Source organism: Dendropsophus ebraccatus, chromosome 1, assembly GCF_027789765.1.
Source record: "Dendropsophus ebraccatus isolate aDenEbr1 chromosome 1, aDenEbr1.pat, whole genome shotgun sequence".
NCBI lineage: Eukaryota > Metazoa > Chordata > Amphibia > Anura > Hylidae > Dendropsophus > Dendropsophus ebraccatus.
This window is the reverse complement of record NC_091454.1, coordinates 8,148,273-8,173,833: the sequence shown is the minus strand read 5'-3', so window position 1 is coordinate 8,173,833 and position 25,561 is coordinate 8,148,273. Positions and strand designations below refer to the sequence as shown.

Here is a 25,561-nt window from a genome sequence, read left to right as displayed (position 1 = left end):
CTGGATTGCTGCAGTTTCCCCTTCCTTGTCTACAGCAAAGGAAAGAAGTTGCCCATAGCAACAAGATTCCAGCTTTTATATAGTTAGTAGGAAAGCGAAAGCAGCCCCCTGATTGGTTGCTATGGGAGACATCCCCTCTGTCTATCTCCTCATTGGCTGACTCCTCAGTCATGTGACTCTTCCCTGAAGAGCCCTCCAATCCCCTCAGCCTCTGCTTCTCTGATTACTTAGCATCGCCGTTACCTTGGAGACCCACCGCCCCGCCTACCACAATTCTCGCGCTAGTTGCTCGGACCAATAAGGCGTCTTCTCGGAGTTAGGGGCGGGGTGCGGTTGACAGGAAGGGGCGCGGTCTGTCATCGGGCTGAACAGTCGGAGCCGGCTCCGGCCAGGAGTGCGGGATCCTCAATGCCGTCTGCCCGGGATCATCATGTCCGCTGCCGGGGGGGACGGGGAGGAGCTGCCCGGTAAGTGCTCCGGGATTGTACGTCCTGCGCCGCCTTCTCCCCCTGTCTTAGTGTTTCCTACGTGGCTGCTGTGGTTGTAGTTAGTAGTATACAGCTCTGCGGACTGACAGCATCGGCTCTGCTACCTCCCCAGCTGTGGGCTCTGCTACCTCCCCACCAAATCGGCTCTGCTACCTCCCCACCAAATCGGCTCTGCTACCTCCCCACCAAATCGGCTCTGCTACCTCCCCACCTATCGGCTCTGCTACCTCCCCACCTATCGGCTCTGCTACCTCCCCACCTGTGGGCTCTGCTACCTCCCCACCTATCGGCTCTGCTACCTCCCCACCTGTGGGCTCTGCTACCTCCCCACCTGTGGGCTCTGCTACCTCCCCACCCGTGGGCTCTGCCACCTCCCCACCTGTCGGCTCTGCTACCTCCCCACCTGTGGGCTCTGCTACCTCCCCACCTGTGGGCTCTGCTACCTCCCCACCAAATCGGCTCTGCTACCTCCCCACCTGTGGGCTCTGCTACCTCCCCACCTGTGGGCTCTGCTACCTCCCCACCTGTGGGCTCTGCTACCTCCCCACCTGTGGGCTCTGCTACCTCCCCACCTGTGGGCTCTGCTACCTCCCCACCCGTGGGCTCTGCCACCTCCCCACCCGTGGGCTCTGCCACCTCCCCACCCGTGGGCTCTGCCACCTCCCCACCTGTGGGCTCTGCTACCTCCCCACCTGTGGGCTCTGCTACCTCCCCACCCGTGGGCTCTGCTACCTCCCCACCCGTGGGCTCTGCTACCTCCCCACCCGTGGGCTCTGCCACCTCCCCACCCGTGGGCTCTGCCACCTCCCCACCCGTGGGCTCTGCCACCTCCCCACCCGTGGGCTCTGCCACCTCCCCACCCGTGGGCTCTGCCACCTCCCCACATTTAGTACAATGCTGTATAATGACATATATGTTGCAGAACTACAACTCCCAGCATGACCTGAGACCACATCTGTGTCTGCATGCTGGGAGTTGTAGTCTTGCTCCAGCTGGATTAGTGACATGTTCCTGTATATAGTCTCCCCGGAATCCTCTGTATACAGGTATATACATTGGACTACGTTATATAGAAATGTTGCCACCTTGTGGTGAGGGTGCGTATTGCTGTCTAATATTGATTTTTATTAATTTTTTTAATGTTTATTTACTGTTTCCGTCCCTATTCTACAATATTGAAGAAGAACGTCCCCTATCGGCCGGGTGATATCACTAGTGCAGTTAACCCTCACACTTGACCAGCAATGTATTTTTATTTTTTTGAGGCGGGGGTGACCATCCTGTGTAATAATCCGGGGGGTGTACGTACAAGTCTGTTTGGCGTGAGTCATGTTACACGCGGCAGGGATGAAGCAATAATTAATGAAGCCATCATATATATATTTATCCGTCGATTCCGGATTAACCGGTTGTCGCGCCGCTCGGATCACGTTGGTGCCAGTTATATAAGTCGCTCACGTGTGAAGTGAAGCAAACGCTGGGTGACTGCCGCAGATATCGCACTGCCAGCCCTGAATGGGTTAAAGGGGGGGTGCAGATCCTACTGATCCAGAGTATAGCGGATGGATCAGTAACCTCCATTAATTCATGCGACTATTGACGACCTCCATTCTCAGGATTGGTGGGGGGCCCAGTGGTCTGACCTCCATAGATCACATTGGTGGGGGTCCCCCTAGTCTGACCTCCATAGATCACATTGGTGGGGGGCCCAGTGGTCTGACCTCCATAGATCACATTGGTGGGGGGCCCAGTGGTCTGACCTCCATAGATCACATTGGTGGGGGTCCCCCTAGTCTGACCGCCATAGATCACATTGGTGGGGGTCCCCCTAGTCTGACCGCCATAGGATAAGTCCTCTATCCTCCCTTCTCTCTGTCGGGGGGGGGTCCTGTCATCCTATACCGTTACCATATTGGGGAATCTCCCTTCATGGCTGGCGCTTTGGCTCCAGATACAATGTTTCCTTTGTGATGTTACAAAGTATCAGGAGACCGATGCATTTACATATATACCTGAAGTCCTGACTGGATACTATTGTAGAAAAGGATCTCTCAACCTCTCCAGCTGTTTCACAACTACAACTCCCAGCATGCTCTGACAGCCGCGGTTGTAGTTGTGAAACAGCTGGAGAGCCTGACATTTACTGACATGAGAATTACTATATTACTGTTCCCCTTCACTGACCGTAAGCAGAGGCCCGGGGGTTATACGGACATGTGACCTGTGTTTGGGGGCCCCGTCTGCCACACGTGTAATGAAATGGTTAATACATCTCATAGCTGTGTGTGCCAGCTGTATAAGGAGGCCGGCGCCTCGTTGTGGCCCCGCGTAGGCGTGGCGGCGCCTCGTTGTGGCCCCGCGTAGGCGTGGCGGCGCCTCGTTGTGGCCCCGCGTAGGCGTGCCGGCGCCTCGTTGTGGCCCCGCGGAACTAGTATTCTAGTCTCTAAATAATAAGCACTATAGGGCCCGCACAGATAGGGGGCGCCCTGATGAAGCCGCTCCGTGATATGAAGGTAGATTTCATAACTTTAGTCATGCAACAGAAAATATAACTGCCTACCAGCAGCACAGAGTATTTCAGGAGAGGAGGGCGCTTATGAAAGTCCTCTGTGCTGGTGGGAGGGTTCTCTCCCTCCTACTAGATAAAGCTCAGACTATGACCTCCCACCAGACTCCTCTCCTGAAATCCTCTGTGCTGCTGGCAGGGTTCTGTCCCTTCTACTAAATTACTCAGGCTGTACCTTCTACTATGTTACTTTCACAGCACACCCATCTCCTGAAATCCTCTGTGCTGCTGGGGGGGCTATACCTTCTACTATGGTCCTATTACACGGAGCGATTTTTAACGATAAACGATCGCAAACAAGATTGTATATCGTTAACCTAAAATCGTTCCCCTTATTACACAGAACGATGGTCGTTAGATACAATCGTTATTACGATTGCAATAACACTGAACGATTAGTAAAAAAAATGCGGAATAACAGCAAACGATTTACAATAATATTAGGTTCAGATCTAGATCAACGACATACGAACGACTTTTCGATCGTTGCCTGCAATTACACAGAACGATTATCGTCTAAATTCGAACGATATAACGATTTTCCGCACGATAATCGTCCCGTGTAATAGGGCCCTTAGTCATAGGCCTGGCGTTCTATAGAAGAAGGAGCAGAACCCTCCCAGCTGCACAGAGGATTTCAGAAGAGTTATGTGTTAGGAGGAGTGGAGTTTGCAGCAGCACAGAGGATTTCAGGAAAGAAGTGCACTACTCCTGAGGTAGACTGAAGTTTGATGGTTACATAGAAGAGGAAGCTGGATCTGTCCTCAGCGCAGAGTATTTCAGGAGTGTGCTGGTCTCGGGGAAGGTCCTGGACGTGGCGTGGGGGAACCGTCCGCCAACACGGTGAGGACATTGTAGTTTTGCAACAGCTGAAGGGCCAAAGGTGTTTATTGGGGAAGTGAGCAGAGTTTCCCAGCAGCACAGAGTGTTTCAGGAAATATAGTCACTGTATAGTATAATTAGTTATAATGGAAGGAGTAGAGTCCCCACCCCAGCAGCACAGAGTATTTCGGAAGAGACAAGCTACTTTTGTGGCGTTCATATCCTTTATAGTTATATAGTGGGAGACACAGGGGTCTGCAGCAGCACAGAGTATTTCAGAGGAGGAGTCTGAGAGTTACATAGAAGGAGCTGAGTTTGCAGTAGCACAGAGTATTTCAGGAGAAGAGGAGTACCTCACACACATCTCTCCTGAAATACTTTGTGCTGAGGGGGGGGGGTCCTCCTGGGTCTCGGTTGGTGATGCCGGTGCAGGGCGGATCCTCTGGTTGGAGGAGGCGGATGAGACTTGCCGGTTCGGCAGGAATATTAATGCGATCAGTCAGGAGTGCCGGTGACTAACCGGATGAATCATGGCGCCGTCACTCTCACATCTGCTATTTCATCTCCACTCTGCCTCTGTGGGAATGTGTGCAGGAGAGCTGCGTACCTGAGCGCCCCCCGTCTGCAGATATGTGCTGGGGATGAGCAAAAAACTGGTGTCTGGCATTGCCAGAGATTCGTAATTTACTTTTATTTTAATATCTAGTCTTCCACTACTTATCAGCTACCGGATGTCCTGCAGGAAGTAGTGTATTCTTTCCAGTCTGACACAGCGCTCTCTGCTGCCACCTCTGTCCATGTCAGGAACTGTTCAGAGCAGTAGCAAATCTCTATAGAAAACCTCTCCTGCTCTGGACAGTTCCTGACATGGACAGAGGTGGCAGCAGAGAGCACTGTGTCATACTGGAAAGAATACACTACTTCCTGCAGGACATACATCAGCTGATAAGTACTGGAAGACTGGAGATTTTTAAATTGAAGTAAATTACAAATCTATATAACGTTCCTGTTGATTTGAAGGCAGATTTTTGGCGGAGTGCCCCTTTAAAGAAGCAGTGGCCATCTAGACATCCACTAATGGCAGAGGGGGGTGATCCTGCTTCCTGCAGACATCAATCTTGGCTCTTTTCTGTTTTGATTCACTGTTCATCCAGAGCCTCCTGATTCATGATCAGTAAATGCCAATTTCATGACTTTCTTAAAGGGATTGTCCATAAATTAGAAAAACATGGCCATCATAGTGCAGCAATACCAGGTAAAACCTGTGCACTGGGGTGGCGCTGTCTTATGAACCTGACAACAATATCTTTCCTATGTACACCCCCTTTGTTCTGTATCCGGATTACATCTCCGCACTGTTTGTCTCGCCCTGATCGCCCCAGAGTGATCCTTGTTTCAGCTAATAAATATTATAGAGGAACATTGCTCCATTGTAACGCTGCCAGCCGTGACCAGGAACCGCGGGCATGTCGGGGAAACAAGACATGTAGTGTCGTCTTCTCGGGCTGAATTAATATTTCCTCACGCGAGGAGAAGTAGGTCAGGGTGTGGCGCTCACCAGGATGGGTTTGTGTTTATCGATTGCCCTCTCAGTGTTTACTGCTAGTACTTGCGCTGTATAGTTATAGCGAATGGCCGCCATGTTGGAAATGCACGCGGGGGGTAAAGGGATTTGTCCGATTTCCCGACTCTGCCGTTGCTTTCTAGTGACTCCTCGAGATACTTTGCCAGTTAACAAAGCCAGCAGCAGAGATGGCGCTGACCGCGGTCGATAATGTCTTATTTGTTATACCTGTCACAATGTTTGCGTAGTGGCGCAGAGCCAGCGGGAAGTGGGGCGAGCGCGCTATTTGCTGTGTAAGTAAAGGACTGGCGGTAATGCTGAGCCAATCCAGGACAAGATGGTGCATTCTCCTGCTGACAGTCTCCTAAGGCTATGGCCCATTACACGGGCGATTATCGTGCAGAAAATTGTTATATTATTCCAATTTGAACGATAATCGTCTCATGTAATGCTGCGTTTACACGGAACGATTATCGTGTGAATTCGCACGATAACTATCGTATTCGAACGATAATCGCTCTGTGTAAACGCAGCGAACAATCAAACGACGAACGAGAAATTGTTCATTTTGATCTTACAACATGTTCTTAAAACGTCGTTCGTTGTTCGCAAAAAATTCGCCGATCGTTCCATGTAAACAGTCGTCGTGCGAAAGTCCGGCCGCCCACAGCCCCCTGCGCCGGCTCGATCGCCACCCCCGGCGCTCCGATTGCCACCCCTGCCGATCCGATCGCCCCCGCCGCCTCGGCCACAAGCATACGTTACCTGCTCCGCGTAGCAGGTGTTCGAAATCCCCGGCTCCCCTCTTCAGTGCATTGATTGGCTGAAGAGGGGAGCCGCAGATTCCCGTGAGCGCAAGTATGCGGCCGGGATCAAAGGCATGATGAGAGAGCAAACTGCTTTCAGACCAAAAGTCCAAAAATTCGCTCATCTCTAATTACCACGTTCCGTGTTTCACATGGAACTGCATCCCTCTCCGCCCGGGCAACATCTCTGATATGATGCTGGGAGCGGGGAACCTGTATGGATATGCGCCGCACTATGATGATAGAGCCGCACTGCTCTGGTACAGGCCTTCCCTGTCCGTGTTCCGTGGGAATAAGGCCTTAGAGAGTTCTGCTTTCCCAATGTCCATCCAGGGATATCAGAAGGAGTGCGCCAAGAAAAACCTTCCCCGCACCAATAAACCACCTCCACCAACCTAACTGTTCCCACCTAGTCGGAGGCTCATTGGTTCACGGTACTGCAGAGATCTGACCGCTATGTTTCTCTATAGACATCTGGATTAGTGTTGAGCAAACTTCTGGTTTCTATCCGGGGTTCTGCAACTTCTCTCAGCCCAAACGCTCAGTATTTAAAGGGGTTATCCAGCGCTACAAAAACATGGCCACTTTTCCCTCTACTGTTGTCTCCAGTTCAGGTCCGGTTTGCAATTAAGCTCCATTTACTTCAATGGAACTGAGTTTCAAAACCTGCACCCAAACTGGAGACAACAGTAGGGGAAAGTGGCCATGGTTTTGTAGCGCTGGATAACCCCTTTAACTCTCTGCGCCTGGAGAAGTTGGTTGCCATAAAAACACGGATAGTGTATGGCTGTATAAGTGTTTTCCAGGCCTCCTGAGGGCAGCATCCATCTTTTTCCAGATGCGGGGAATCAAAACGCCGAGCATTTAGGTTCGGAGAAGTTGCCGAACCCGGACAGAAACTGAAGGTTTGCTCAACACTAATCTGGTTCTAGCTGACGGAGCCATGTTCCTGCACAGAGATCTGGATCCATGTGATCGGCCATGTCCTTAGAAGATATGGGATTCATCTGACAGACCAAGTTTTCACCAGAGTTCTTGATCCATCTGAGCAGCCCTATACTTTACTGAGATCTGGATCTGTTGGACACCAGAGCCGGCTGGAGTTTGCTGACTCTCGGAATGGTTTCCTCCTCTGACCACTCTTGGTGACGAGATGTTTCCATCCTCCTCTTCGACGTTTTTCCTCGATTACACGATGATTCTCTGTATTCCCTTAAGAAAACCTCACAAAGTTGGCAATGAAATCCCAGCCCTGGCAAGTCTAGCACCGATGACCATGGTGTTATAGTAGACCACAATGACAGCACACTACGATATATACTATAGATTACAAAGTCCACTAGAGAAACCACAATGTAATGGGGGGAAAAATATTTTATATATATAATATATATATATATATATATATATATATAATATATATAAATATTTTTTCCGTTGTGAAACAAACTCTATAGAGTGGTGTGGCTATACCGGTGCTGACTGCAGAATAAATCTTTTCTTACTGCTCAGCGGGCTTTGGAAACACACAAAATCCTCACAAAACTGCAGAAGTGTGAATGTTTTTCCATTTATGGTACAATGAAGGCGGCATTAGCAAGTACAACTTGGCTCCCACAAAAACACACTGGTATGATTATTGCTGTAAGAAGACAAAACTGATTGCAATATATATATATATATATATATATATATATATATATATATATATATATATACACTGATTGGGGTCACAGGACTGGTGGGAGATATGGGTCACAGGACTGGTGGGAGATATGGGTCACAGGACTGGTGGGAGATATGGGTCACAGGACTGGTGGGAGATATGGGTCACAGGACTGGTGGGAGATATGGGTCACAGGACTGGTGGGAGATATGGGTCACAGGACTGGTGGGAGATATGGGTCACAGGACTGGTGGGAGATATGGGTCACAGGACTGGTGGGAGATATGGGTCACAGGACTGGTGGGAGATATGGGTCACAGGACTGGTGGGAGATATGGGTCACAGGACTGGTGGGAGATATGGGTCACAGGACTGGTGGGAGATATGGGTCACAGGACTGGTGGGAGATATGGGTCACAGGACTGGTGGGAGATATGGGTCACAGGACTGGTGGGAGATATGGGTCACAGGACTGGTGGGAGATATGGGTCACAGGACTGGTGGGAGATATGGGTCACAGGACTGGTGGGAGATATGGGTCACAGGACTGGTGGGAGATATGGGTCACAGGACTGGTGGGAGATATGGGTCACAGGACTGGTGGGAGATATGGGTCACAGGACTGGTGGGAGATATGGGTCACAGGACTGGTGGGAGATGGGGGGGTCACAGGACTGGTTACTAACAGCATTGGTAGTTGTAAGGGTTCTCACCTCCATGTTTTTTAGGTTTGTTAAAAAAAAAATGCATAATTTCTTGAAAAATCCAATAAAATATTGTCATTATTTAAAAAAAAAAAAAAAAGAGCCTTGCTAGTTTGCTGGTGCAGAGACATCTGGCGCGGTCAGGGTTACGGACACCGTTGTATACTATAGATAGCTTTATGTTTATAATGTAGTTTCCCTTCGCTCGGGATCTGTTCAGGACTCGCCGACCTCGGTATTTCATCCTCTTCCATTACCCTCTATGTGATTTGGCAGGCAGATGGATTTGTTGTTCTCCAGAGTGACTATTTGTTTTACCACATTGTTCGGTCACACAGCATACGGCATTCTTAATATAAATTTTTTTTTTTTATATTTGTAAAAAAAATATGTTAAAATATCTTTCTGGCCCAGGAGGTTTTAATATTAGACCCCCTGTAGAGCAATGACCGACGTTCATCACATCAAGAGGATTTGAGGTACTTTTTATGTGAATCTCGTTCTTGCGCCCACAAAATGGCCGCCCCCTCAGCTGTCTAATCCACCTAACTGCCTTTGTTGCCCATAGCAACCAGTCAGAGCTCGGCTTTGACTTTCTAAACAGATTTGAACAAAATGAAAGCTGGGCTGTGATCGGTTGCTAGGGGCAACAGGAAGGCCTTAAAGTCATAAATAGGGGCAGATTTAGTGTAGATGGTTCTTATTCGGGAGCGACGGACTGACCGGTTAGACGCGGTGACGCATGGACAACGTCTATAGCTTCTGTCAGTGATGACAACACGAATACTAACCTCCTATTAACTCCTGGATAATTATCACCGAACGTGACCGCTGCGTGTACACACAACACGGACGTCTCTCATCATAACAAACGGTTTAATTATTTTTCTTAAAGGCCCCTTTAAGGACATAAATATGATGATGTCACAGGCCTGATGCCCTCATATAGGAGGAAACACAGCTTGTTTTCTCATGTGATTGTACTTTGGGGGGGGGTCTCATGTTTTCCTTGCCCATGTGACCTTCCCGTTACCCCGGGGGGCCTCGCTCACACTCGCACATTGACTTCTGGTCTCGGCAGGAGCTCAGGCTATAAACGTCCCCTGAGCCGTCCTGTAATCCCTGCTCCAGTTTCTGTAAATGGCTGCGGCCGCCGTCTGTCTGGGTATTTATACGTATTTAGGTTAGTGGGTCTCGCCAGATCTGCCGCCACCGCCGCTGTGTAATCTCTATTGGTAGAAAGGATTCTGTATTTCAAGAATCTCTCCATTTATTAGTCAGTGTTGCGGTTGTCCTATCGGCCTTTAATTAGTTTTCTACCTGCGGGCGGCTGCTTGATCCTGCCTCATCTCCATCCATGCGGCATTGGCGTGGTGGACGCTCCACAACTCCCTGCTGTATAATTATCAGGGGATTATGAGATTGTGAAACGATAGCGTTATTATTAACCTCCCCGGTCACATGGCTGTGTGTTCACCGAGTTGGTGTAGATGGTGTCTGCGGCACGGGAGGTTGTCCTCAGGCATAGGTGTCACCGGCTTACTTTACATTGCAAATAGAAAATTAAGGAAAGCAAGTTAGAGCTCCCAATATTATAAATGGTACACTAAATAATGCCGCCATATATAATACTACTTATATATAAATAATACCGCTATTTGTCTAAACAATTTCCCTCATAGTAACTTGATATACGATGTTGCCACCTCCGCTATTCATTGTCTAAATAATGTGCCATATATTTCTCCACACGTTGCCGCCACTTTGTCTAATGCTGCCATATATTTCCTGTACAATACCACTACTGACTTTTAAAACAATACTACCGTATATTTTACGCAAGATGTCGTGATTCACTGTGTAAGTAATGCTACCTTAGAACCCACTCTACACCGCCATTCACTGTCTAGATAACACCACCATTAAATAATGCTGCCACATCTATACTACAGAGTATTGACTGTCTAAATAATGCTGCCATGTAAATAATGCCGCCATATTCTTCCCACACGGTGCAGAAATTTCCTGGATAAATAATGCCGCCACATGCTTCCTCTAAATTCTGACCAGGTCTATCCCACACGACACCACCGTTGACTGTCTAAATAAAGGCACTGCCTATTCCCCACATAACACGCCCTCCATGTATTTCCGCCACCATACCAGCAATGACTGGTTAAATAATGCCGCCATATACGTCTCACGCAGTGCAGCAATTTACTGACTTAATAATGCCGCCACGTGTTACCCCCCTCTTAATGGAACTGTAGAAGGGCTCCTAATGTGAGCGTTACCAGCCGTGGCCATTCATCACCTGCTGTGCAGTACCAAGGGTTGCCTGCCCAGGAGATGGCGCTATGCTCAATGTAAGTCCTTTCCTTCCCCATATAGCGGATATGTAAAATATCGGACTAACGCTCCCTTTAAGTCTCATTCACATTATAAGTAGCCGTGTTATCGGTGCCTATGTTTAGCATCACTGGTATGGCGGCATTATTTAGACATGAGCTTTATGTAACCAGGAGCGCAGCTCTGAGGCTTCTTATCTACCGGCTCTGATGTATTATGTTCTTCACCGGAGAAGGCATTTCTAAGAATGGCTTAATCTCCCCGCAAAGCCGCGCCGCCTCCTGTCTGCCAGGTCATGAATTAGTAGAGCGCGCCATGTGAGCTCTGCTTCACATGCCCAGGAGGTGGCAGCCATATTAGAAGCACTTCCTCGTGCTTCTGGGTGACAACCAATCTGTCCGATAACCTGTTTACAGTATTGTCACTTGTGAAGCTGAAGGGTAGTGACATATAAGGTGTCGCCCAGATTTCCCGACTCCCCCTCCCCCATCTGCTATACGTCCTTGGGACTTTCCGTCCAGATCTTCAGTGTTTATTATAAAGCGGCACCAGCCACTCCCCGCGGGAGGGAGCGCGCCGCCTGACATGGCACCGTGCCAACGTAAATTACACGTCGTCCTGATGAGGGTGTGATGCAATGAGGTCTTGTGAGGACAGGTCACACCAAGATCATACACAACTACGCAAGGTATATGGAGGTTGTGTAGAGGAGAGAACCCTGTATCCACAATACTACACACCACAGCAATAGAGGTTCCTCTCTTGTGAAAAGTGGGGGTCGTACAGTTTTAGTCGCGCTTGTACCAGGGTCTAAATTTCGATTCTGTAAAGGAACGTGACTCTTGTTCTCATGGACCAGCTCTGTTGTTACATGTATATATTGGAATACCTTCTGTGTAGTACCACATTTCCCCCACTAGGGGCCACTGTAGTAAAAAAATCTTAAGTCCAGACAGCAATCACAGCCGATCACTGGGGTTAAAGGGGAACTCCAGCAAAAATATTTCTTTCAAATCAACTGGTGTCAGAAAGTTTAAATAAACTTGTAATTTACTTCTATTTAAAAATCTCCAGTCTTCCAGTAGGTATCAGCCGCTGTATGTCCTGCAGAAAGTGGTGTATTGTTTTCAGTCTGACACAGTGCTCTCTGCTGCCACCTCTGTCCATGTCAGGAGAGGTTTTCTATGGGGATTTGCTGCTGCTCTGGACAGTTCCTGACACGGACCGAGGTGGCAGCAGAGAGCACTGTGTCAGCCTGGAAAGAATACACCACTTCCTGCAGGACATACAGCGGCTAATAAGTACTGGAGGGCTGGAGATTTTTTAATAGAAGTAAATTACAAATATATATAACTCTGACACCAGTTGATTTAAAAGAAAAAGATTTTTGCCGGCGTGCCCCTTTACTTTCACACTTGACGTGATGAATATGTCCTCTTCTTCCATAGATACTCTGATAATGGAACCAAGTCAGTGCCTGGCCGTCTCTAGCATCCTAGGCCCTAAGCCGGGCTCCAGAAGTCTCACCTCCAGTCCCTTTTCTTCCCGCATGGTGGATTTTACTCGAAAAAGGAAATTGAGTGAATCGGATAAGTCGTAAGTACTTTTATGTTGGGTTATGGCTGTCCCATTGAGCTCCCCCTTGTGGCTGTACCATAGATGCCCCTTATTACAGAGAGGCATGAGGGGTCAGGTGGTCAGGGTGGCGGTTGTCACGCTTCGAGCTGCATCTGCTCCACTTTAGACCTTGCAGACGGAGGACTCTTTAAGAGCGCATTCCGAAGAATAAAGTATGTCTACGACGGCTATAAAAAAATATTCCCGCTCGGAGCCAAGTTATTCTAGCGAAATTCTGCTCCGCAAAACAATTCACCCAAACTAGGAAACATTTGCTGCCTATTTAAACCAGATGTCACCGATGTTTGTGAAGAACGGGGTTGATGTCTTTTTGTATTTTGTAAAACCGAGCCGGCCGTGAAAAAGTGGCATCATTAGTCAGCTGTGAATGGCGAAATTACCAAAACTACCGCCATAAAGTAATAACTTGTAGAGTTTTTCAGCCTTTCTATTTTCTTTACTTCTCCGATGTAAAAAAAATAACAATGAAGCAGATTCGTAAAAGCCTCCTACTTCTCTGATGCAGATCTATGGTCTCCATGGTAACAGACTACAGTTAAACCCTGTGTAGTCTGAGCCGTATGTTACTGCTTCTCTAGTGCCTATAGGTTAGCTAGGACTGATGTTTGACTTCAAGGTCTGACTACAGAAGCTTTGTTTGTTGTCTGTAACCATAGAGACTCATTCTAGATTATTAATTATTTGGCCGTTCTTTTTATTCAGGCATGCCTGTTTTTTCCTGATGACGCGGTTATGTTTTTAGTTGTTTTTTTTTTGGGAGGGGCTTCTATAAGGGGTATTGTACCCCAGTCCACGTGCCTGTGGGTTGAGTTGCTATTATCCTTGTGGAACCCCGGACCCACCTGTTAGAGGGGAGTATGTACGTTTCTTTATCATATAATGCATGGCCATCCTTCTGATTTCTCTCTTCCTGTAGAACACTCGATGGGAATGATGGCAGCGACGTCCAGAGCAAGTAAGACAAACGCCAGAACCTTTTTTTCAAAATCATTTAAAGTTTTAAGGTGCCTTCACACCTACTGACTCGCAGCGTTAATAACGCTGCGAGTCGGCTAGGTCCTGGCAGATCACTGTCATTACATACACGCAGTGGTCTGATCGACCGCTGCATGTATGTAAATCTGCCGGCCGCTTAACCCCTTCTGATGCCGCCCGCCTCCCGCTCCAGCTCTGTATACATTACCTGTCCTCGCTCAACAGGGTCCCGGCGTCCTGCTCTCCCGCCCGGCCAATCAGTGGCTGCGGCAGGGCAACACACTGATTGGCTGGGCACGAGAGCAGGACGCCGGGACCCCGTGGAGCGAGGAGGTATGTATACAGAGCGGAGCGGAAGCCGGGCGGCATCAGAAGGGGTTAAGCGGCCGGCAGATTTACATACTTTTTCCTTATTATTATTTCCATATTATTTCCATATTTTCCTTCTCCCGCCTCCTCCTTTCTCGTCCATACTATCCTCCTCCTCCTCCTCCTCCTCACGATCCTCCTTTCTCGTCCATACTATCCTCCTCCTCCTCCTCCTCCTCCTCCTCCTCCAGATCCTCCTTTCTCGTCCATACTATCCTCCTCCTCCTCCTCCTCCATACTACTATCCTCCTTTCTCGTCCATACTATCCTCCTCCTTCTTTCTCCTTCATACTATCCTCCTCCTCCTCCTCCTCCTCCTCCTTTCTCGTCCATACTATTCTTCTTATCCTCCTCCTCCTCTCTTGTCCATACTATTCTTCTTCTCCTCCTCCTCCTCCTCCTTTCTTGTCCATACTATTCTTCTCCTCCTCCTCCTCCTTTCTCATCCATACTATCCTCCTCCTCCTCTATACTCCTCTTCCTTTTTACGCCCACCCGTATATCATTCTCTTTACTTTCTTCCATTGTCTGTATCTGTCACCATTGGGATATACCGTCATGTATCTGTCCCTTGCAGACAGGCTCACAGCGAGACGGAGAAGAGGCGCCGGGATAAAATGAACACCTTGATCGAGGAACTCTCCGCCATGATTCCCCAGTGTGACCCTCTACCCCGCAAGCTGGACAAATTAACGGTGCTGAAGATGGCCGTCCAGCACCTGAAGACCCTGAAGGGTACGGGAGCCCCGTCTGGTTGGGGGCAGTGACCCCTCCACATGCTGAGCGTTTGCTGTTCTCTATCATGTTTCCTGTGGCCGGTGATGGTCTGCGGGATCCCGCTCGCTCTCGGCTACAGTTTGTTTGGATTTTTATCCTGATGAGTAAATGGAAGGAATTCTATAATAAATGGTTATGGGTCGGGGGTAGGGGCGTAGCTGGGGGTGATGTAATGATAAAGAACCTAAATTATCCGGGTCTGTACAGATAGGGTTACATCGCACTTTCCCCCATGATGCATTGCAGAAGTACATCATCCTCTCAAAAGAAAAAAAAGCATATGCACATAAAATGGTAGCACATCACAAAAATCTTTATTATAACACTGACATAGATACAAAATACCACATAAATAAATGAATGTACAGGAATAGTAAAATGGGGGAGACAACACCCCAAATACTGCTCTACATTAAAAACACTAAAATGTCACCATAAGTCCTGCTGGTGTTCCAGCCGGGACTAATCTACCACTCTGACTCTGGACTGTATGTACAATAACAAAAATCCAACATCTCTACCTAGACAGGGACCCAGTAAAGCAAAATATAACCACAAATAATGGAGAATAGGGAAAGAAAAATTGGAAAAGATCACCATATGCAGTCCAACAGAATGAGAGTCAGATGGGATAAGGAATCACCCCACGCGTTCCGCCATCTAGCGGCTTCCTCAGGGATGTGGGCAGTAAGGTGAGGGGCATAATATATATACCTATACAACATGTGAGAGCAATTACAGATTAGATGAAAAATCATACCATGTGCAGGAGAATCAAGCATCTCAAACATGTCCGGCGCCATCTTGGAAGAGCTGCACATGTGCAGTAGCATCAATAAGCTGCCACTGGAGGCAGAAGTGTATGGGCTTCAAGAATATGGCAGCCGCATATATGACTACAAAAGCGATTGATAAGCCGGCGCCATTTTGGAGTAGTCACGCATGTGCATTACCATTGGAAGATATTGTCATTAAAGGTAAAAGTAACCAGACATGAATATGGCAGCCACTATACATATATAGAGAAGTCGGCGCCATCTTGGAGCAGTCACCCATGTTTGGTAGCATAGAAGGACACTGTCACTAGAGGTAAAAGTAACCAGACAGCATTGCAGAAGTATTCACCCCCTTCCTTTTTTTTTCTCTCACTACTACTACTACTTGAGGATACTTTTCAGAGACACCAGTGCAGCAGCGCCCCCTTCAGTCCCCTAGCTCAGATCTTAGAATGCAGCGGCGCTGGTCGCAGGGTTTCTCATGTTTTCAGCTCCTGTCGTTTCAGGTTCCAGCAGCTCTTTTGCAGAGGAGAGTTACAGGCCGTCGTTCTTACGGCAGGAAGAGCTGAAGAGGTTAATTCTGAAGGTTTGTCACTCTTTTTTGAAATGTCCCCGGGGGATAAGTGAAGAAATGGACCTCTGAAATGTGGTCTAAGAGGGTGGGGCCATTGTTATAAGGCCCTAGGAGGAAGGGCAGGAATACTATGGGACCTTAAGGGGGGCGGAAGGGGGCCCCTGCCACGGGACCTTAAAGTGTCACTGTTTTATTTATTTATTTTGCAGAAATCAATAGTACAGGGGATTTGAAGTAACTTTGTAATTGGGTTTATTAGCCAAAAATTCAATTTTTATCATGCAAAAGCAGTTTGAAGCTCTCCCCCCCCCCCCCCCCCCCGTCTTCATTGTTCTCTCTGGAGAGGGGACGGGTGGAGGGAGATGAGGCACCAAAACAGGACAACAAAGAGTTAATTTACAGCTACATCACCAGGCTTTCTCCTCTAAAGTCATCACTGACCTCTGAATACCAGCTTTCACACAGGTCCCGCTGTGTAATGCTTTGTTCTCTGTTCTCTGCTGGCGACTAATCTCCCTCCTCGCCCCTCCGCTCTCCATAGAACAGACAGGGCTCGTCTGATGTAAAAGAGTCGAGATTTCCTGATAATGAGCAGTGGATGAGAGAGGGGAGGGGGGGGGGAGCTGGGGAAAGTCTTATTGAATGCAGATAATGGCAGATTTGCCTAATAAACCCAATTACAAAGTTTCTTAAAATCGCCTGGACTATTGATTTCTGCAAAAAAAATAAATACTTGTACTCTGGCGAGTGATTAGCGCCCCCTTGTGTTACAGGCAGCGGACGGCTTCCTGTTTGTGGTCGGCTGCGACAGAGGGAAGATCCTGTTTGTGTCTGAATCCGTCTCCAAGACCCTGAAATACACCCAGGTGCGTCTCCCGCTCTGCCGCCATCCCGGCCCTGACCCGCTTTCCTCTTCTATAGAATCTCAGCCCCTCAGAAAACCAAAGCACATATAGACAGCTGGCCTACTTGCATGTCTCTGGGCCGCCATTGTACTGTGCGGGGGAGAAGGGGGAAGACAAAGGGGAGAAAAGGAGAACAGAAAATGGGAGCACAAAAGGCGGCCGCCGCCGAACAATAGCGTAACATCCTCCTAGAGGTCAACACTGTCACCAAGGATAGTGAGCGCAGCTCTGGAGTATAATACAGGATGTAGTTCAGGATCAGTAATGTAATGTATGTACACAGTGACCCTACCAGCAGAATAGTGAGTGCAGCTCTGGGGTATAATACAGGATCAGTAATGTATGTACACAGTGACCCCCCCCCCCCCCCCCACAGCAGAATAGTGAGTGCAGCTCTGGAGTATAATACAGGATGTAACTCAGGATCAGTAATGTAATGTATGTATGTACACAGTGACCCCACCAGCAGAATAGTGAGTGCAGCTCTGGGGTATAATACAGGATCAGTACAGGATCAGTAATGTAATGTATGTACACAGTGACCCCACCAGCAGAATAGTGAGTGCAGCTCTGGAGTATAATACAGGATGTAACTCAGGATCAGTAATGTATGTACACAGTGACCCCACCAGCAGAATAGTGAGTGCAGCTCTGGAGTATAATACAGGATGGAACTCAGGATCAGTAATGTAATGTATGTACACAGTGACCCCACCAGCAGAATAGTGAGTGCAGCTCTGGAGTATAATACAGGATGGAACTCAGGATCAGTAATGTATGTACACAGTGACCCCACCAGCAGAATAGTGAGTGCAGCTCTGGAGTATAATACAGGATGGAACTCAGGATCAGTAATGTATGTACACAGTGACCGTACCAGCAGAATAGTGAGTGCAGCTCTGGGGTATAATACAGGATGTAACTCAGGATCAGTAATGTATGTACACAGTGACCCCACCAGCAGAATAGTGAGTACAGCTCTGGAGTATAATACAGGATGGAACTCAGGATCAGTAATGTATGTACACAGTGACCCCACCAGCAGAATAGTGAGTGCAGCTCTGGAGTATAATACAGGATGTAACTCAGGATCAGTAATGTATGTACACAGTGACCCCACCAGCAGAATAGTGAGTGCAGCTCTGGAGCATAATATATTCTGCAGGGAAGTGGGTCAGTGTTTGCTGGGAGTTGTAGTCTCAGAACGGCTGATACAGGTTGTTCCTCTCTTTTGCAGGCTGATCTTATAGGACAGAGTCTGTTTGACTATCTGCATCCCAAAGACGTTGCCAAAGTCAAGGAGCAGCTTTCCTCCCCTGACATCACCCCGAGGGAGAAGCTGATCGATGCCAAAAGTAAGACAGAAGGGCCTGGTGTTTGTGTATGTTTCCTTCTCTCTAATAGCCGATCTCCTCTCTTCTCGGCACTGTGTACGTGCGAGCACTTGGCGGCCATCTTTCCCTTCACTTACTTTACTTCATTGAAGCAAATGTGTCTCCTTATAATCCAGATGAGATCTGACACAGTCTTCTTATACTGTTTGGAAAGCTGGATTGCAGGTCACTCACTTCCAGACCGCCCATTCCCGCCTGCACTGGGGCTCCAGACGCTCCTTCTTCTGCCGAATGAAGATGGGCCGACCGCCGGGCAGCGAGGGCAGCGACTTCTTATCCGGCCCGAAGAAAAAAGGTGATCGTCTCTGTGCTCCAGATAACTCTGATCCCAGCCAAATAAAATAGTGATGGGGTTAAGAATCAGTACTGTATGGATTGTGCACCTCTAGGGGTAGATGACGAAGATCCGGGCCCCCATTTCTACTACATTAATTACCACCATCTTTACATTTTTCTTACACTACCTCTGTCTACCACTAGGGGGCTCTGATTGTTTATATATGTTCTTACCTGCATAGAACACCGGCGATACTGCACCATCCATTGCACAGGGTACTTGAGGACCTGCCTGTCCAGTGAAGTAGGGGTTAAAGAGGACTGCGAGGCCGACAAAGAATCGTACAGCTTCAGCTGCCTGGTGGCCATTGGCCGCTTACATCCGTACATCGTGCCGCAGAGCACGGCCGAAATCAAAGTGAAACCCACAGAGTTTGTCACCCGTTATACCATGGATGGTAAATTTGTATATGTAGATCAACGGTAAGAAGCTCCTCCCACCCGTCCGCAGGGGAACATAAATCTAGTGATATCTTGTGCCATTTAAAAAAAAGAATGATCTTTAAAATATGTATTTAAGCCATTATACTTTCCATTAATCAATAATATATTATTATTTTTATTTGTATTTTTTTTTTTGTTTTTTTATTCTTTAAAAATATTCCAGGATTAGAAATGTAAAAAAAAAATAGCAATTTGCTGCTTTTTATGCATCAAAATACGATATTCTCTCCTTCCAGAGCTACAGCCATTTTAGGTTATCTTCCACAGGAGCTCCTCGGCACTTCCTGCTACGAATACTTCCACCCGGATGACCACACCCATCTTACAGAACAACATAAAGCAGGTTTATGGGATTCTTTTATGGGATATTTTTAAAACAGAGTTTTATTCCTTTTTTTTAGCAGAGAAAGATATTTCAGGCTGACATTCTACTAACACCATGACTATAATTCTTCTCTGACCCTACACCTGCCAAGCCTATGATTATTCCTCTCATCCTGGTCCCACACAGTTTCTTCCTATTCTGCCACACCCATGCTGATCCCACCCTCGCAGTTGCTTCCTATTCTGCCACACCCATGCTGATCCCACCCACGCAGTTTCTTCCTATTCTGCCACACCCATGCTGATCCCACCCACGCAGTTTCTTCCTATTCTGCCACACCCATGCTGATCCCACCCACGCAGTTTCTTCCTATTCTGCCACACCCATGCTGATCCCACCCACGCAGTTTCTTCCTATTCTGCCACACCCATGCTGATCCCACCCACGCAGTTTCTTCCTATTCTGCCACACCCATGCTGATCCCACCCACGCAGTTTATTCCTATTCTGCCACACCCATGCTGATCCCACCCACGCAGTTTCTTCCTATTCTGCCACACTCATGCTGATCCCACCCACGCAGTTTCTTCCTATTCTGCCACTCATGCTGATCCCACCCACGCAGTTTCTTCCTATTCTGCCACACCCATGCTGATCCCACCCATGCAGTTTCTTCCTATTCTGCCACACCCATGCTGATCCCACTCACGCAGTTTCTTCCTATTCTGCCACACCCATGCTGATCCCACCCATGCAGTTTCTTCCTATTCTGCCACACCCATGCTGATCCCACCCACGCAGTTTCTTCCTATTCTGCCACCCCCTCGTTGATCCCACCCAAGCTGAGCTGAACCATACTGATATAATTTGTACTGATCCCACCCACTCTGATCCTTCCTTCCTAAACTGATCTTATGTTGATCACACCCACACTGGTTTTACTCCTCCTGCCCCACCTACGCTGATCTCACCAATTTTAATCCCCTATAAATCCTGCTCAAAGTTATCTCCCCAGTTCCGTCCTTCCCACGCTGAGCGTACCCCCGCTGATCATATGCTTATCCCTCTCGCACTGATTTTAGCCACTGTGATCCCGCCTATGCTGATCTCATGTTTTCTTCCATTCTGCCCTGCCCACGCTGAGCTCACATGTGCAGATCCTGCCCACGATTATCTCCCCAGTTCTGTCCCGCTCATCTTGAGCACAGTCTACTGTCTTTCCCATGCTCATTGTATGCTTATCCTGAACTCCCTTAAATTGATTTCTCCCATCCTACCCCACCCATGCTGAGCCAACCAGCTGTGACTCCTCCCACGCTGATATCTGTTCCCGCCCACGCTCATATCTCTCCCATCTTTTTCATCACCAGTTTTGAAGAGCAAGGAGAAGATCCTGACAAATCGGTACAAATTCAAAGCCAAAGACGGGTCCTTCATCATCTTACAAAGCCAGTGGTTCAGCTTTATCAACCCGTGGACCAAAGAGTTTGAATACATTGTATCCATTAACACCGTCGTGTCGTAAGTGCCTTATCGGAGCTAAATGACATGATGGGTGGAGTTGTACTAATTTCTATTTTTTATATCAACCCCCTTGTATCTTCTGTCCTCCTACAGAAGTCAAGGTTCATCTATGGAGACCTTGTCCCTCCAGGGTAGCTCCCACTCCTCAGAAGGTAGGTGACCACACAGATGATCTCCAGGGCTGTTGCACCATGAAGCTCCATGTTACTGAGTTGTCTTTGTCCCGTGTAGATGGTTCCAAGCTTTCCTTCCTCCATGTGCCGGGGATGTCCAGCGGGATGCTGCTCGGAGCGGCCAACATCGGCAGGGAGATCGCAAAGCAAATCCTAGAACTGCAGAGGTGGGTCATGTTTACCTTCTATAGGTGACAACCTTAAGGGTACGTTCACACTTACCGGATCTGCAGCGTATTTCATGTTAATAACTGAACACAGCATCAAATCTGCTGCGGATCCTGTAGGTGTGAACACACCCTTAAGGGTTTGTTTTTTTTTAGAAAATGTATACAGATTTTGTAATTTTCTTTTATTAAATCTCCAGTCTTCCAGTACTTATCAGCTGCTGTATGTCTGCAGGAAGTGGTGTATTCTCTCCAGTCTGACACAGTTCTCTCTGCTGCCACCTCTGTCTATGTCAGGAACTTTCCAGAGCAGGAGAGGTTTTCAATGGGGATTTGCTGCTTCTCTGGACATTTCCTGACATGGACAGAGGTGGCAGCAGAGAGCACTGTGTCACACCACTTCCTGCAGGACAGACAGCAGCTGATAAGTAGTGAACAACGGGAGATTTTTTAAATAGAAGTAAATTACAAATCTTTATAACTTTCTGAAACCAGTTGAAATTTTTGCTGGACCACCCCTTTAATGGTTGTGGGGGTCTACTTTGGACAATACCTTGACAATAAGGTGTCATACTGCTGGGATCAGTAGCGATCAGTTATAATCCTTTGGAAACTGGGCAGCAAGTGTTTAATTTTCCTGCAGTGCCCCCACTGGAGAGGGGGAGTATTACATCTCCCCTTTTAAAACCAATGGCAGCATGTCTACTAGGTGGATATGTCTGAGCCTCCGGGAAAAGACTCTTTCTGGTTGTAGGATTAGGGATGTTAGATAGTTCTGTTGCTGGTTACTCCCCCTGCAGTGAGGCTGAGGTATTGCATAGTATCTGCTCCAGGAGTGACGGGGAGGGTTTACCAGGTGACCTGCCACACGGACACGTCCTCTCATCATCTCTCATCCTCCGCAGGTTACAGTCTCCACCGTTCAATGGAAATAGAAGTCCCAATGAACTCCTGAAGAAGTCTCCTCCAGCCCTGGAGCTGCCGCCATGTGAGGTGCGACTTCTCTTTTTGCTCGATATTAATCTCTTTGTACATTGTGGCCGGTGTCAGACGAGTGGAATACAGGCGCGTTTCCATGTCCCGACCCAACTGTGGGTCTAGTAACCCCAACTGAAGCCATGACAGAGCCCTATGGTGCTGGGAGTCCAGGTCAGGCTGGGGCACAGAGATGAGGCCGTATTACACTCATCTGAAACGGCCTTATATATAGAGAGAGCTGACCCAGAACACTGCAGCACAGAGTATTTCAGGAGAAGAGTGTTGTGGGGAGGAGTAACTTGTCCTCATGTTAGGTCAGAGTGTGAAGGGGTTAATGGGGACAAGGATGAAGTCCTCAAGTGTTCCTGGAGGAAGGGTCTCCAGCAGCACAGAGCATTTCAGGAGAGGAGTGTCAAGAAGTACCCTTAAAGAAAATCTGCACCCCAGCAGTACAGAGCCCACCCAATTACACGGAATGATGATTGTTACTTATGATTGATCTTGCGGTCGTCTTATCTCGTCGCTATTATGTTCGTCATAACTGCGAACGACCTAAAGACGTTTTATTCCACGCGAACGTTTTGTGAACGATAAAAATGGGTCCACATTCTATCAAACGACCATCGATTTCTTGTTGGTCGTTTAATCGTTGCCTGCTACGCTAAACGATTATCATTCAAATCCGAAAGATCTAACTGTTCTTCAAACGATAGTCGTCCCGTGTAATACGGCCCTAGAGAGGTGATCAAGTATTCTGGAAGAAGCAGGGTCCCCAGCAGCACAGAGTATTTCAGGAGAGTCTGCAGAGAGTCCGCAATCATGGGAGGGATCATGAAGTGTCCTTGAAGAAGCAGAACCCCCAGGAGCACAGAGTATTTCAGGAGAAGTCTACAGATCATGTGAGGGATCAGGAAGAAGCAGAACCCCCAGGAGCACAGAGTATTTCAGGAGAAGTCTACAGATCATGTGAGGGATCAGGAAGAAGCAGAACCCCCAGGAGCACAGAGTATTTCAGGAGAAGTCTACAGATCATGTGAGGGATCAGGAAGAAGCAGAACCCCCAGTAGCACAGAGTATTTCAGGAGAAGAGTCTACAGATCATGTGAGGGATCAGGAAGAAGCAGAACCCCCAGGAGCACAGAGTATTTCAGGAGAAGAGTCTACAGATCATGTGAGGGATCAGGAAGAAGCAGAACCCCCAGGAGCACAGAGTATTTCAGGAGAAGTCTACAGATCATGTGAGGGATCAGGAAGAAGCAGAACCCCCAGTAGCACAGAGTATTTCAGGAGAAGAGTCTACAGATCATGTGAGGGATCAGGAAGAAGCAGAACCCCCAGGAGCACAGAGTATTTCAGGAGAAGAGTCTACAGATCATGTGAGGGATCAGGAAGAAGCAGAACCCCCAGGAGCACAGAGTATTTCAGGAGAAGTCTACAGATCATGTGAGGGATCAGGAAGAAGCAGAACCCCCAGGAGCACAGAGTATTTCAGGAGAAGAGTCTGCAGATCTTGAGGGAGATCATTAAAGTATCTTGATAGAATCGGGGTCCACAGCAGGTCATTATATAGATATAGTACATTGTGATGTCATCATGTGATGTAATTCCTGTGTATTCTGCGTTGTCACGTGTGCTTCGGCCTCTTCCAGGTACAGAAAGACGAGTTGGTTCGGTTGTCTCCCTCAGAAATTGAAAAATTAGATGCACCTTCTCAGAACGACCTCTTGCCTTCATTCTCGATCCCAGACAACCTCCTGAGTAAGACGATACCTGTGGCTGCCGCTGACCGTCCCCACAGCTCCCCCCTGTGGTGATGGAGGGTGTGACAGGCAGGAAAGCTGGGTGACTCTCCATGGGTGACCCAGCTTTCCTAGACGTAATATTTCACAACCCGCCAGAAGGGGGCAACTCTAGAGCTAGAGGTCACCTGATCATGTGGTAACCATGACGTCTTTGGTCTCCTAGGTGACAGCTCGGCGTTTGATTTCGAGAACGATGAAGCCACCCTCATGAACTTTCTGGAAGCGGACGGTGGCTTGGGAGAAGACGGAGACCTGCACGACATGCACTGGACGATCTAGCACCAAGACGTACAACCTCACGTACTGTAACTACAGGGCTCGCATTGATACTCATGGGATTTGTTTGTTTTTTGTATTTTTATTATATTTTTTTTGGTTACCTGCCCATTGAAGCATTTCTTACCTGACTCCTGGCTGCGCGGCGTTGTGGGAGAGAGAGAGAGCGAGCGCATCCAGATCGAAAGATTTTCATACTTGTTAATAAACAAATCTGAACTTGTATAAAATGGAGGACTGTGTGTGTGTATATAAGATATATTATTATATATAAAATGTGTGTACATCAGGGGGCGCTGTAGATTCACCCATCACAACTTCCCGATCAGGACTCCATTGAGGTTAGTTGTTTCTATATCGGAGATGTTGAAGGATCCAAGCAAGAGATTAGGGATGGGAAGCCTTTGGCGCTCCAGCTGTTACAAAACTACAATTCCCATCATGCCTGGACAGCTAAAGCTTTGGCTGTCCAGGCATGATGGGAATTGTAGTTTTGCAACAGCTGGGGGTTCCCCCATCCCTGAAAGGGATGAATAGTAAAGTTTAGCCTCTGCCACCAGATGGCGCTGTCTGTCAGTAAACTGGCGGAGCTTGTTATAAGTTTATAATCCCCAGCGCTCTGGATCGTCTGTGTTGTGCTCCAGGTGTTTGGTCTGTGAACAGAGCCTCCTTCTTCGGTAATCTGGGACCCCTGACAAGACGCGTCATTATATCTGTGGAAAGTATGGACGTGGGCGAAGCGGGATACCAGTAGTATAATGGAAACTTTTGCTTTTCTGATCGTTGTCGTCAGATACCCAGCTTTCCTAGCCTCCTGCATGGCCCGGTTATATGACGATCAGGGACATGTATTGTAGATTTGCCTTGGTGACCTCCTATGATGGACGTATTGGTTGTCACATCCTAGTCCTGGAGATTGGGGACTGTAGGAAAGCTGGGTGACAACCATTACGAGCCTGTCCTGTCGTCACCTATAGGGTTAACACAGTGCCTATAACCTTCCAGTCTGGTCTTTTTATAGTCGTTCTCAGGACGGCAGCAGCGCTCGCCGCGGGGATGAACTAGGCGCGGTCCCTCGCCCCGGGGTGTTTTACTCACTTAGAACTTCTGTCTGTCAGTGAGAGATTGACCTCCGCTCCCTGCACAATGGAAGCAGACACAGCC

At 48.1% G+C, this 25,561-nt stretch overlaps 1 protein-coding gene across 1 annotated transcript; it reads left to right on the top strand.

The window, feature by feature from the left end:
• The first annotated feature begins 308 nt into the window (after positions 1 to 308).
• On the top strand, positions 309 to 24,627 carry BMAL2 (basic helix-loop-helix ARNT like 2). The gene is made up of 16 exons (XM_069965876.1): positions 309 to 467; positions 12,414 to 12,561; positions 13,520 to 13,558; positions 14,525 to 14,682; positions 16,007 to 16,086; positions 16,848 to 16,940; positions 18,217 to 18,334; positions 18,528 to 18,668; positions 18,892 to 19,132; positions 19,390 to 19,496; positions 20,848 to 20,998; positions 21,095 to 21,153; positions 21,233 to 21,341; positions 22,247 to 22,334; positions 23,969 to 24,077; positions 24,285 to 24,627. Exons 1-16 carry the CDS (start codon positions 431 to 433, stop codon positions 24,398 to 24,400), a joined length of 1,794 nt encoding a protein of 597 aa, XP_069821977.1. The 5' UTR covers positions 309 to 430; the 3' UTR covers positions 24,401 to 24,627.
• The last annotated feature ends 934 nt before the right edge of the window (positions 24,628 to 25,561 follow it).

Coding starts and splice junctions, on each gene's coding strand:
- BMAL2 (XM_069965876.1), top strand. CDS start 431: ATGTCCGCTGCCGGGGGGGACGGGGAGGAGCTGCCCG. Junction 14,683..16,006: donor GCACCTGAAGACCCTGAAGG/GTACGGGAGCCC, acceptor CTGTCGTTTCAG/GTTCCAGCAGCTCTTTTGCA. Junction 21,342..22,246: donor CAAATCCTAGAACTGCAGAG/GTGGGTCATGTT, acceptor CATCCTCCGCAG/GTTACAGTCTCCACCGTTCA.